Source organism: Oncorhynchus mykiss, chromosome 28 (assembly GCF_013265735.2).
Source record: "Oncorhynchus mykiss isolate Arlee chromosome 28, USDA_OmykA_1.1, whole genome shotgun sequence".
NCBI classification, from domain to species: Eukaryota; Metazoa; Chordata; class Actinopteri; order Salmoniformes; family Salmonidae; genus Oncorhynchus; species Oncorhynchus mykiss.
Window position 1 is genome coordinate 22,018,700 of NC_048592.1, and position 14,952 is coordinate 22,033,651.

Here is a 14,952-nt window from a genome sequence, read left to right on the forward strand (position 1 = left end):
TAGTGTATGTTGACTGTGTAGTCTTCTTGTTCCTGAATAATGTTTTATTTTCATAAAAACTGTAGGTGAGGTACATGTCAAAATATGTATAATGTTGTTTCATGTTATGTCAAACTTCTGTTTTGTTCAAAATATGTTAGGGGGCTGGAACCATAAATGTTATGACATGCATTATTCTAGTAGGTGAATCCAATGTGAAACATGATAACTATATTATCCTTAACTAGCAAAGTCAATCAATTCTTCTCTAATTAAAAATATCTCCCATATTTCTGAATAAAGCTTGTAACGTTAGTAGGCTACAGTAGCCTATGCTTCGAAGGGGCAGGTAGCCTACCCAGCTAGCACAGTGGATCTGGAACGATTCTGGCTGAGAGTCGAGGCACTCGGCTGAGAGTCAGACTCGGCCAACGTCCTGTGGCCCGAGTCTGGGCTGCCTTCAGCAGTATTACTTATGGCTAGGATGCGGGGACTGAGCTCGGGCCGATTCCTGTGTGAGTTATCTGTCCCAAATGTATTACCTGGGGCCGGGCCGATTAGTTCTACTATCTGGCAGATGATTAGATGGGCAGCTTTATATAATTAACATTTATTTATTTATTTTTCCATATTTTCTAATTGTTTCTGTGATCAAAAAATACAATTAACAATAAAATGAAATTATATAAGAGTCCTGTGTAGTATTTTAGTATTTTGATACTTTGTGCGAGGCATTGATAAGCATTAAAAAACATTGTGGCTGGAGCCTCCCAAGTGGCTCAGCGGTCTAAGACACTGCATCGCAATGCAGACTGCATTGCTACAGAGGCTGGTTTGAGACCCACGCCAGGGAGACCCATGAGGCGACGAGCAATTGATCCAGCGTTGTCCGAGTTACGGGAGGGTTTGTCTGGCTGGGATGTCCTTGTCCCATCCTACAGTAGCAACTCCTGTGGCAGGCCAGACGCATGCACACTGACACAGTGTTGTGTTTCCTCCGACACAAAATGTTTTTTTGTGGATGGGTATAAAATGTATAATAGTAAAGTTTAAAATGACTAAATTGGGTAATTTTGTATACATTTATAAAAATTCTGAGTGGATTCTGGTAAGATGCAGGCAAAGTTGGCTGAATTCCGGTAGACAGAAACGGCCTATTCTGGGCAGTCATTCATTTTGATTGCTGCCGGCAGAGTCCGACACCCGATTCCGGGCCGATTCAATCATTTCCGGCCACCCGGAAGAAGGCCGCTTCTGGGCCGATTCCTCATTGCTATCTGGGTACACGCACACACACTGGAATACATTTCTGAGTGACAGAGTGAGGACTTTGCGTTGTAGCATTTTTTGTGGGGGCAAAATGCTTGGAATGTAAAATAGCATTATTAACCAGTTCCGATGATTTGAAAATAACGGTTCTGTTCCGGAACAGTATAGATCACTTTGGTTCCTGGTTTTGATTCGTCTTTTCAGGTTTTGTTACCTGAACTGGTTCCAAACCCTGAAATATGTTTACCCAAATCCGTAGACAGAAACAGATTATTTGCATGATAGGGGATTCCAGCGATTGTAGGTACAAAGTAACAAATCATATCTACCCTGTACTATTTACTCTGCATTCGTTCAAATGCTTTATTTACAGTATGTGGCTAAAGATGAATATTCATCCACATATGTCCTCTCTGCCTGTGAAACCTTACCTTGGGAATGAAGCTTATTTCCCAGCCATCAAAGGAGTAGTAGAAAGGTTGCCACTGCACCTCCACTGACGTCTCTGTGATGGATTTGAAGAGTAAACCGTCTGGATTTGAGAGATCTAGGAGGCAAGGAGAGATGTATTATAGGCGTCCATCTTCTGTATGCTCAATAAATCACCCTCTTTACAGAGGCAGAGACAATTCCTCTCTGGGAATAGGGGCAGGGGGAAGAATACCCCACCCACCCTGTGGTTAAACCATGTGTCTTTCATAGTGGAAGGCAGGCCAGGCAGCAGGTGCACATCCACTGCTTTTAAACAAACTGTTGAATACTGTGGTAGTTAGCATAGCCCCTATGTAAACATTTTCCTCATTGGGTAAGCTTTGATCTATAAACACATCATCATGAAAACAACATTTCCAAATACACTAGATCAGTCTTAATCAGAAGGACTAAAATAGATGTGCAAAAAACTAACTATGTAAAGCTTCACAAATATATTGTATTATAGGGAGAAAAAAAGCTTGAGCAGAATTGCATGAACATACTCAAAATGTGTGATCATATCAGAACTAGGAGTGCTGCCTGCCGATGGGAATTGTAATTTTTAGCGAAGGCCCAATCATTCCATGACAGATAATTGAATGTTTACTGTTTTAAAAAAATGCTTTCTATTCTGGGCCGGAGTGAGAGTTTTGCATATGTCTGAGAAGCATTGAATGGAAACTAAGAGACTGCAGCAATTTGCCCATCTGACATTTATACCCAGCAGGTGGCAGGAGTCTAGTTACATCCTGTAGGCAAAAATGTCTGTCCTCCTTCCAACAAGATTTCACTCAAGATGTGGCTGTGAACGTATATGGGAGTTTTTTTATTGTTGTTGTCAAAAACTTTAATTTTTTAAAAGTGAGGACCAGACCTAGGATAATGTATGATATGGTTACTTTGTTTGAAGGTGAACTTTAAGTGCATGGATATTTCACAGTATCCAGGAAAACTAAGCAGAAAATGAATACATTGTGAAGGACTTAAAGGACTAATCTGCATTTGGTACATACATTTAGATAATGTGTTATTATGTATATACAGGCCTACCCATTGATTCTTGAAGAATGCCAATTATAAATCACCAGATTGCCCCTTTAAGCAGAGGTCCACTTGGCATGATGAGGCCTGAATATAATTACAGAAAATGGCTGCCTGCTGTTGTACTCACAGGTTGACACCTGAGTGTTGGTAGGGGCACTGATGACGTTGTTGAGCACAGCGTAGACGTTGATGTTGTACTCGATGCCAGGCTCCAGGTCTGGGATACTGCAGGTGGTGGTGTTCCCAGGGATCCTGATCTCCAGCTGGACCCCACCTGGGCTGGTGGCCACGTAGGTGACCAGGTAGTCCGTCATCAACACTGACCCCTCCCACTCCAGGTCAATGGTATGCTCCGTCACTCCCCGCATGCGCAGGTTCAGAGCCGGAGCCACTGTGGGTGAGATGTAATTTGCATAGTGTGAAATCAAAACCTTGCAACCTTGCAGGAACATGCATGACATTACATCCAGCAGGTGATCTTATTCATCATTGTTCAGTCCCACTTGACCCACCTACAAAAACAACAGATTCTGATTTGCACTTGACTTCCAATTTCGTGTTGGAATAGCATCACTCAACATGCAGAGAAAACAAACAGTGCAAGACCTGTTCATTTTAACTTACAATACACCAGTGGGGCCACCACCACAACTAAGCTTGCATATGAGTGTGGATTCGTGGAAGGCTTTGATGTTCTTGTGGGCAACGGAGACAGAGCCAGGCCATAAACCTGAGAGGGTTTGAGTGTAGAATGCAAATGAAGCCCTGCATCAACAAGAGTGGATAAGTTTATAGCTCAATCAGAGAGAGTGAGTAACAGATCTTGTCCTGAAGGCAGCTAGTGGTGTGGGACTTTACTCTGTAGATTTGGCTCAGTGGTAGTGGTGGTGGTGGAGCATTAAGCCCTCCTAGGGGAGCCGTTGAGGGACTCGAGGAAGCGTTTGAGTTACTTCCACACGAACACGACAGATGGAACCGAGCCTGCCTCCTCCTCAAGACTGACCCTGGAGTGAGGAAAACTCCTGCGGCATTCACTTAGGAAGATTAATCGCATGGACCAGATTCAGTCTTAAGTAAGACACAAAAAAGTGAACCAGTGGTAAAGTGATTGATATGGGTTATAGGGAGTGAGCACTGTAACTAAGCCTTCCAACAGAATGAAGGACACCCACGAGAGAGTGCCCACGTGAAGCAGTGTCTGGATGCTTAGAACAGCGGTCCTGCTGAAGGGCTTTGGGTACATCCCAATAGGCACCCTATTCTCTTAATAGTGCTCTACTATGGACCATGGTCAAAAGAAGTGCACTATAAAGGGAATAGGGTGCCATTTAGGATGCATTATTTGAGCCAGGACAGGCCCTCCCTCCAGTGCTATGTCTGCCTCTCATTAATCAGACTTTCATTGGGATGGATGATCCATCCTGGATCAACAGAGAGAGGAGGGGAGTGAACCACTGCACCGCTGCACTGCTGCACTGCTGCACTGCGTTACACTGGGGTCATGAGGGTGAGAATGCTGGCATGATGAGGCCAAGGCCCCACAGCACAGCTGAGGACCACATCACATCACTGTTTTTTGTTTCCATCCACTTAACTTGTTATTGCTCACAGGATACAGCCTTCGCTGCTTGACTGATCTTCTGTTTACGGGGCAGCGGTTGGCCCAATATTGTACATTAGGACAAAACACAATTAGTAGAAGGGGTGAACTCCCTCAACTCATCTCATATTGTTGCATTGGGTTTAGACTGATAATGTGAGTACTTATAGAAGCGTGATTGGAGTTTAATCTTTAGGGACTGTTTATCAGAGATGGGATTATAAATAGGTCATAGGTCATTGTATTATGCTAACATTATGCAAGGTAATAAACAGCACTAATAAACAGCGTTGTATAAACAACAAAAATGTGGTTATCCTAAAAATGATCCATAACATTGAAGCTAATGTTGAGTTAGATATACTTTTTGGAGTGAAAGCATTAATGAGGACACAGTGATGTCATATGGCTCTGGAGGAGGGTAAGCAAAGCTACTTCTATCTCTGCTGGATTGAGCTATTGATTACACATTCATACTTTCCACCATCACTCAGTTAAGTTGAGTAATAATTCAAAAGTGTGATACAAAATGCAGATGTCATGAAGACTGAATATAAAACATTACAATCTATTGTCATTTAATGCAGCTGAGCTACTGTATGAAGTCAAGGCTTTGTCAAAAAATATGTTTAATTCAATATTGTTGGTATTCTGGATGTCAAGGTCATTGATATGTTCTCTCTGGCTGAAAGTGGCTGTCAGTCAGTGAACAACTCTGTTAACAACAGGTGACAGGATGACAGGCTCACATACAACCTCTCAAAGTGAGAACTCCTGTATTTCTCTGGCACAAACTTCAAACCATTTGCATTAGGTATATATTATATTATATTATATTTTGGGGGGGGGGATAAAAACTATTTTGAAAACCTTTTAGTCACGCATAACTATTTTCCAATAGGATCATTTGCAAAAGTGGTGGAGTAATGATGAATAGCACTTTGAATGGTAAACTCATCATGTGAATGCTGCTGATTTGTTTCAATTCCATAGTCTCATTATTCTCATAGCAGGAGAAAACGGGGCCACAAAAGCATATCCTGATTTTTCTACTTTGATAATATGAAACACTTACAATGCCTGCCACCCTATGAGCCCTGAATAGGCCCTGGTAATTGAATGGCCTATTTTTGTATTCTGCAACCTCCCCCAAACGTGCCTCTGCTACTTAAATCTAATTGCAAAGAAATAAGCAATTTTGGCTTCGGCAGGTCCTGCTGAAAATGAGAGGGAGCGAGGTAGTGGATAGGTAATATGATTTGTTATTTTTTTCCTTTCCCGTGTGAGATGACAGCTGTCTACAGCAATGGGGGGGATCAGAAGCCTTACTGAGAACTAGCTGTGAACCCAAGCTAGCTTGATTCAGATATTGTCTCAGCATAGGTTAATGTGACACATCTTCCCCAGTGAATGTGACTTTTGACAAATGAATGCTGTTACACCGGCGAGCCGTCACCAATTGTATAGCTACTGTTAGAAGCACAGGGTATTTGCATGAGGTGTTTGACTCCAGGAGTCCTGTTTTTGGTCAAGCGCTGTGGATTCAACTGCTATTGCATGGAGAGCATTTCTATTATATGGAAATATTCTGTTCTTGGAAGTAATTTCCAGAAAGTAAAAGCTTACATATCCCCAAAGAACCAACGGGATCTGAGTGGCGCAGCGGTCTAAGGCACTGCATCTCAGTGCAAAAGACGTCGCTAGAGGCCCTGGCTCAAATCCAAACTGTATCACATCTGTCTGTGATTGCGAGGTCCATAGGGTGGCGTGCAATTGGCCCAGCGTCGGCAGGGTTAGGCCGTCATTGTAAATAAGAATTTGTTTGTAACTGACTTGTTAAATAAATTTTTCTTTAAAAAAAGACTGCTTACCATAACCTTTGTGAAAATTCACTATCTCTAGATATGATGGGATGCAGAGCCTTATGCCCCATTTACATTGTGACATAATATATCTTCCTGCATTCTCTGCTACTGGATTGAGAGCATAGGGTTCCACAACGCAAGACAATGTGGAGGAGAGTCTCTCGTCAGAGATTTTGGAAGATGGCAAAATATGACCTTCTTATTCAAGACAGGTTCGTCGTCGGAATGAGACCAAAGCGCAGCGTGGAAAGTGTACATCTTTCTTTATTTTTTTATGAACACCAACAAAGCAACAAAAGAATACACAAACGTAACGTTCTGCAGGCTACCTAGTAACTGTGCAAAAAACAAGATCCCACAAACTCAGGTGGAAAACAGGCTGCCTAAGTATGATTCCCAATCAGAGACAACGATAGACAGCTGCCTCTGATTGGGAACCATACCCGGCCAACAAAGAAATAGAAAACTAGAATGCCCACCCAAATCATACCCTGACCTAACCAAATAAAGAAATAAACAGGCTCTCTAAGGTCAGGGCGTGACAGTACCCCCCCCCCCCCCTCCCCCCCATAGGGGCGGACTCCGGCCGCAAAACCTGACTCTATGAGGGAGGGTCCGGGTGGGCATCTAGCCTTGGTGGCGGCTCCGGTTCGGAGCATAGACCCCGCTCCGCTTGCTATTCCCTCTGCTTCCGTGGAACCGGACCGTGGATTGTCGCCGGAGGCTCCGGACCGTGGATCGTTGCCGTAAGAACCGGACCGTGGATCGTCGCTGGAGACTCTGGACTGCCGACCGTCTTGGATCATCACTGGAGGCTTCGTGCCATGGATCATCACTGGAGGCTTCGGGCCATGGATCATCACTGGAGGCTCCGGGCCATGGATCATCACTGCAGGCTTCGTGCCATGGATCATCACTGGAGGTTCCGGACCGTGGACCGTCTCAGGAGGTTCCGGACCGTGGACCGTCTCAGGAGGTTCCGGACCGTGGACCGTCTCAGGAGGTTCCGGACCGTGGACCGTCTCAGGAGGTTCCGGACTGTGAAACGTTGTTGGAGGTTCCCGAATGTGAAATGTCGCCGGAAGCTCTGGACTGGAAACTTTTGCCGGAAGCTCTGGACTGGGTACTGTCGCCGGAAGCTCTGGACTGGGTACTGTCGCCGGAAGCTCTGGACTGGGTACTGTCGCCGGAAGCTCTGGACTGGGTACTGTCGCCGGAAGCTCTGGACTGTGGATGCGCACTGGAGGCCTGATGCGTGGGACCGGTACGTCCGTCGTCGGAATGAGACCAAAGCGCAGTGTGGAAAGTGTACATCTTTCTTTATTTTTTGATGAACACCAACAAAACAACAAAAGAATACCCAAATGTAACGTTCTGCAGGCTACCTAGTAACTGTGCAAAAACAAGATCCCACAAACTCAAGTGGAAAACAGGCTGCCCAAGTATGATTCCCAATCAGAGACAACGATAGACAGCTGCCTCTGATTGGGAACCATACCCGGCCAAAAAAGAAACAGAAAACTAGAATGCCCACCCAAATCACACCCTGACCTAACCAAATAGAGAAATAAACAGGGCGTGACAACAGGAGAAACATATTGTTTTGTTTAGTTACTTTCTCCTCAACTTGTTTCTATAACCTTCTAGCAAGGCAAGCTATCTTACAGAGCAGCTAAAAGCTAGGACAGGGCTCGCCCATCTAATTCCTTGAAAGCTACCGCCCTGTAGATTTCCACTGCAACCCCAGTTGTTACTAACCTGATTCCGCTTATCAACCAGCTAATTATTAGAATCAGGTTTGCTAGATTAGGGTTGGTGTGAAAACCAGGACGGTAGCTCTCCAGGAATGGGGTTGGAGAACCCTGAGCTAGGCTATACTGTAGCTAGTGACCTCCACCTAATAATTATACTCAAAACAAACGTCATTACCATTAAAATGAACTAAAACGGGAGGCAACAGTCATAAAGTATAATTGGCTCATCAGCCATTATTAAAATAGTACTTTATTATTTACAAGTTGCTCTTACTCTGGCCGGACTGAAGAAGACGCAGAGTTAGAAAAAATGATGTATGCGGCATCCGTCTCACAATGGAGCCTTCAACCGCAAGGGGTCATTGCGATTCCACTCCATTGAGGACCGTCACCATTCAAGTGAATGACATCCGGCGCAACGTAACCGAGTGCTTAAAGTTAATGTGAATGAGGCTTGTCTCAAATAACCAAATATCCACCCATATATATCAACTCTTGGAAACTACAACAGCAAAAAGTATGTAAGTAAATGAATACCTCTCTCAGAGGAGCTACTGTATGTTTTCCTATGGTTCCCTTTTTCTCTCACCTGCAGAGCAGTCTTCTCCAGCGAAGCCATCTTGGCAGACACAGAAGCCTTCTTTACAAATGCCCTTCTGACTACAGTTGTTGGCGCAGTAGGCCAAGGAGCAGTCTTCTCCTACGTATCCCGGGCGACACTGGCAGGTTCCGTTGGTGCACAGCCCCTGGTCAGAACAGTCATTGAGGCAGCGACCCAGTGTACAGTCCTCTCCAGTGAAGTTCTCCTCACAGATACACTCCCCATCCATGCACAGCCCTCGACCGGAGCAGTCCGCCGGGCAGCGGGGCTCTGAGCAGTTGTCCCCCCCGAAGTCACGGTCACACACACACTCACCCTCCATACACACTCCCTGTCCGGAGCAGTTGTCTGGGCAGCGCGGCTCAGAGCAGTTCTTGCCCGTCCAGCCGTCCTCACACACACAGCCACACAGGTCCATTTTGAAGCTGCCATGGCCACTGCACTGGGGAATAAAGTCCAGGTGACCTAGAGGAAGAAAGGGGGACACAAAACAACATCACTAAAGATACTGTATGGCTTTCTAATGTCAACATCATCTGTTGTAACAGTATATATATATATATATTTTTTTTTTACAAAATAACAGTCTAAAATAAACCTATGCACACTAGAAATCGCCAGGCTTTCATATCCTGGTGCTATCTACTCAAACCAAGACGCTCAGTAACTGAATGAAATGAAACCTGACATTCCACATTGGCCTCAAATTAGCCTATGACCAGGGTACAGTAGCTCTAATAATACTGTCAAACAGTACTATTATTCCGCACTTACCCGTGACTGAACTCTCCCCACAGCCACAGTTGCCAGAGCTGCACTGGGCTCTCAGAAGCAACACCTCTCTCTCCAGCATCTCGATGCGGATGGCCAGCTGCTGCACGATGTTGGCTGTAGGACAGGCGCAGGCCTGTTTGGGGATGTTGATGCGGTGGGTGAAGGTGACCTGGCTGTCTGCGTCCACTGTCTGCTCTGTGAACTCCGTGGCGCCCTCCCCACCCCCACTGGACACAGCCCCTCTGGTGGCCTGGCTAGGTAGAGGCACTGCTGAGTCCAGATCCACTGAGCACAGAGACTCTAGGGGCACGTTGATGTTGTACACATGGTTGAAGACCATTGGCTGCTCCTTGATGGTCTGGTTGTTAGATTGGCTGGTGGGGCCATCTGAAGGTGCCTGTCGTCTGACCCTGATGGTCCGGACCAGCTTCCCCTCCTCACCGGACGGGGATAGAGCAGCCTGGGTCCCCAGAAGGAGTAGAACCTGGCCCAGCAGCCAGCCTCGTACAGGGCTCATGGTGAACCACCACGGCGTTAGAGCCTCGTACCTAGAGATAGGGCTCTCCTGACACCACCGTGCTTACCGACAGACTTCCGATAGGATCTACAGAGAAGAGATAATAGTGAAAAGCTGTGGTGGGTGGTTGAGTAGGGTGTTGGGGTTTGCCTCTGTTCCAAAAATTGAAAATAGTCTTTGATCTATTGTGAAAGAATAATTGGCTGTGGAAAAGAACTGGATGCTTATGGGATGTTCAGAACCCCTAAATATATTTCTGCACACAATACCAAATATTTGATCTTTCCCACAGGATAGGGATGTCGAAATATTGAGCACATAGAACATGTTGATACAGGGATTCAATAGAGCCATGGCTTTAGTGATTTTTCCTTCTACTGTAATCCTCTCACAGGAACAAACCGCAGAATGAATCACATTGAGGGACTGCTTCCCAACTAGAAAAGCCCCTGGTCAGAAAGTGATTATCTGCGATGACATTTTACCATCTCTGTTAGACAGACTAGACAGAGGGCTTTTCTAAAACGATGAAGTATTTTATCAAAGCTCAATCAGCAGAATAAAAGTGAGACTTACACTAAATGACACATGCTCTCTGTTCATGGGAGAACAATTCATTTTTTAGAGGACACAAATTGAACTGTGTATAAGGTTGTGTCTCTCATATGTATCTTTAGGAAGTCAAACACAGCATGCCAAGAAGCCTGCGGAGTCTGAATACTTCAAGCCTTTTTCAAAATAATATATCTGATTGAAAATCTGCTTATTTTTTTTAAACTGAAAAGGGAAGTCAACCTTTCATATTATTCTCTTGCTTTTTTATCATAAAGCAGGGCAATTCCCCTAGACTTCATATTTGAAACAAACCACAGGCATGAGGTTTGCAGTTCATGTCATTACTGCTAATCTTTAAAGGTTACTTATGAGCACTGCACCCTCAGGGTGAGAACATACAACTGACTTGGCGCATGTGTGCTGAACTGAAACAGTCATTATAAAATTGAAGACGAGACGGTGTGTAAGTCACTCCAGGTATTTGAGAGTTGGGAGATATGTTCAATTATAAACTGGGTGGTTCGAGCCCTGAATGCTGATTGGCTGACAGCCATGGTATATCAGAACCTAAACCACGGGTATCACAAAACATTCATTTTTACTGCTCTAATTACATTGGTAACCAGTTTATAATAGCAATAAGGCACCTCGGGGGTTTGAGGTATATGGCCAATATTCCACGGCTGAGGGCTGTATCCAGGCACTCCGCGTTGCGTCGTGCATATGAACAGCTCTTAGCCGTGGTATATTGGCCATATACCACACCCCCTCGTGCCTTATTGCTTAAATATACTTTGTTATATACTGTAACATATTAGGTTCAGCTGCTATATGATCATATAGGACTTTGGCCTTGGGACAGGTACATTTTTAACCCCTCCCCCCGCCCGTAGATAATAGGAAATGTCCTCATGTGAAAAACCCAAGCCATCTAACCAGCGAATCCACCAAATTAATGAGAACCAGAAAGATGAGAAATAAATCAAATAGACAAAATTATTTTCATACCCATTAACTAGTGCAGGGTTCCTTTGATTAAAGTGAAACGTGTTACATGCAGTTCTATAGTCAAATTGACATATTCAATAAAAGGCCCTGAATGGCTCTCTGACTCACTCTCAGCCACACACATGGGACTTGTATAATGGTCTTGCTCCTCTATGCCACAGCAACTGAGATACACCAAGTTTAGTTTAGCTTATTTGCACAAATATGCATACTGTGAGTAAAAAACATACTGTTTTACCTACTTTATATGTACATACTGTATTCTAGTCATGGATCATCCTACATAACTACTCTGTACACACCTTTTCTATTCATGTTCTGCCAATATTCTCTATACCCACCATATACTATATATTGCATGTTCTGAGGTTGCTCGTTCTGATATTTCTTAATTTATTTTTTACTTTTTTACTGTTGAAACATAAGCATTTCACTGCACCCGCGATACCATCTGAAAATCTGTGTACGTGACAATACACTTTGATTTGATGCCCTCATTGCCCTGCTCTCCAGCTCAGGCATCATATGGGCTAAATGTATTGAAGTTGTATAGAGAGACCACAGAGTCATAGGACGTTTTCCTCAGGTATTTAGGTCTCTACATTTGCAGTGGGCCCACATTATTTGGAGACAATTGGGTTTCATCAAGGACTGTTGTCAGGCCTCAATTAGGATGCCTCTCAATTAGAAGCGACAAATAGGAGGATGAGGATCAACGGCTCGGGGCAACACCATTGACTATCTCAATTTACTCTTCAACAGCAAGGTGTTTTATCACGCATTTCCGCCCTGGATGCACTTAATGGTCATCCTCCTGACTTGACCGTAATGAGAACTGACAACGTGGCGACTCACAATCCTACGGCCTCCGGGCTGCCTACTGCTGAATGGGTGGAAGTGAGGAGGCACTGTGGGAGCTGGGAGCACATTGACAAGTAAGGAAATTATTTTGGCACAACTATGGCATATTGCCATTTTAGGCTATTTCTTGTAATGACTAGTAGTGTGAAAGTGAGTAGAGAACCTTCTAAGGTAGATGACCAGAAAACAATAGAGTCAGTTTTCCTGGAAGTGGTAATTTTCTCTGGAAATTGAATGTGAATTGGTTCTCCCAGTTCAACCCCCTGCTAGCTGGAATGATAAAAAAAACACTGAGGCATAAAGCAATTCTGCTCAAAGTTTATGATCATGAACCCTATAAAACTGGCTGCCAGAAACAATATCAAATATACAAACTGTACTTTAAAATAATACACATTTGGGTACACCCTCTGACAACACACTCTGACAGGACACTCAGTAAGCACCGACAGCTTTGGGATGCCATTGTCAAGCACTACACAAAAATCAATAAGTGACCTGAGCAGGCAAATAATTCACCAAAATAAAGTCATTATAATTTCCCCGTGCACCCAAAAGCATGCTTAAAAGTGTGTTTTAAAAAGAGTTGAAAAGCCTTGATTTTAGTCAGATACGTATTTTCTTTCAGAGCCATAAGCTGAATATCCCTTTCATCCAAAGCTTTCTTTTTATGGCTCAGGCTGGAGATGATACAAGAGAAGAGTTGAAATATGCATACTCCAATTATGCAAAGATTTCAGGTTTTGTCTTAACGATGGTGAGAGTGAGGTCTAAAAAGATAACTTTTCTTAAAAAGTTGCATTGAAGGCAGTGAAGAGGGATGACTCACGAGAGTCGACAGTAGAGTGCTTCACTTTCACTGGAGACAAATGCTCTACTCCTCATCACAGATCACAGAGGAACAAAAGCAGAGTATCAGCACAGGCAATAATGAAAACACAAATCTTGTCATGCATTTTAAGCAGCCATTCCAATAACAAATGTACTGAGCCTCCCCTATGTCCCGACCATCTACTTTCACCTTGAACATAACATTACCATCAAGCCAGACCATGAAATAACTCCTGTCTGTTGACGGCCAATAGCACTTTTCAGTCTCACAGAGAACAGGTACCAGGACGCCTGGGGCTTGATTGAAATGTCAGGACAAGGAGCATGTATGACAAAAGCTCAAGTGGAATAAATAGCATGTCTGGACGTTTGAAAAATAGAATTCTGTGCTGAGCCTGTGGGCTAGCCGTAACGTTGCTGGTCAGTCACACTGCTCCCCACTGCAGAACGGGGTTCAATCGCTGTGTCCACCTTTCCTACTGTTCTCCAACTTGACTGTCTTCCCCATCTGTTTCCAACTGTCTAAATAAAAATGTACAAATATATACAGTATGTAACAAAAAATATATTTAATTCGGTTACAGTTATTTTATACCTGTGTAGTAATGGTGAAATTACACAAGTAACACCATTGTTCTGTTGTAGGTTAGTGGTAGATTGTTGTAGGTTGGTACAACTGTTGTATGTTGTTAAATATATGCAAACATTTGTTTATGATGTTTATGGTTATGATGCCAATGGAAAATGTACATCAGTGTCTGATCTGATCAACAGTAATCATAATCAAAACCCTGGGGTGTTCTTGTGTTTTTTTGTGAAATGTCCTATGACATTGACTCTGAGTGTATTTACCATCTAATGCGTCATCAATAGAGAAACACTGTAGGGAAGTGTTAAAATAAAATGTACAGTAATATGCTGATAACTACATGGTGTTACAACTAGTGTAGGTCAAGAAATACATGAACCTTTCCCTTAACATAACACAGAATCCTATTTATTAAAACTTGAGAAGCCTAAATCATACTGTAATAAAGAGATAGCAGAGCTGCTGCAATTGCAACCTTTCAGTGTGCAATGAGTGACATTCTGAATTACCTGCAGTAAGGTTTTATATTAGACAAAAAGGCACAAAGATACATTTCTCAGAAATTGAAGAAGAATATGAAGGCTGGGATACACCACAAAGCCAGGACCGGATAATTGTTAGAAAGAAATCATGTTACTAGGCTACCTCTTGTTGTTTTATATATACTTCTAATAAACTTCAAAACTTTCATCTGACGGGAATATACTTTTTGTAAAATGTGTCTATACAACACCTTGCTCTCATTTCGATCTGCTTTCATTTCTCATTCAGCTGCCATTACACTGAGAGGTTCTTAAAGAGGGGTTACACAAGCTATTACAGCCCATGCTGCATTATATATGAGAGCGACATTGATGTTCCTTCCCTCCCTGGTGCCGTGCTAGATCACAGTGTCACCCGGCACCCTCGGGGAATAGCATCCTTGTTGTAACACTGAGGCGACGCTCTGCATATCTTTATACACTTTATAAGCTTATCTGAGTGGGACAGAGGCCTAAAGCCTTTTGACTTTTCCTGCCCCCCCCCCTCTTTTCCCAGTACTGAACATTGTGAGATGTTTTAAAATCCACATGTGTATATATTTCCCCTTGAGGACTTTCTATCTACAAAAATAAGCCAGCCTTGGTGGCTTAGTGGCTGCCTGGATCTTTCAGGAGGTCAAATTGCCTGTTTAACATACTGTACTAGGGGAATGAAGTGTCAGTATTTCTTCATACCCAGTGTCCTGTGT

General features: G+C 43.6%; 1 protein-coding gene across 3 annotated transcripts in view; it reads right to left on the reverse strand.

Annotated features, from left to right (window-relative positions):
- The window catches only part of tnr (tenascin R (restrictin, janusin)), a 159,007-nt gene that overhangs the window by 52,405 nt on the left and 91,650 nt on the right, over positions 1 to 14,952 (reverse strand). For all 3 annotated transcript variants that reach the window (XM_021589506.2, XM_021589507.2, XM_021589505.2), the window contains exons 3-6: positions 9,361 to 9,964; positions 8,575 to 9,051; positions 2,894 to 3,157; positions 1,680 to 1,795 (exon numbers count right to left, since the gene is read on the reverse strand). In XM_021589506.2, coding sequence (XP_021445181.2) covers positions 1,680 to 1,795; positions 2,894 to 3,157; positions 8,575 to 9,051; positions 9,361 to 9,877 — 1,374 coding nt within the window. In that variant the 5' untranslated portion in view covers positions 9,878 to 9,964. The remainder of the gene's footprint in view (positions 1 to 1,679; positions 1,796 to 2,893; positions 3,158 to 8,574; positions 9,052 to 9,360; positions 9,965 to 14,952) is intronic.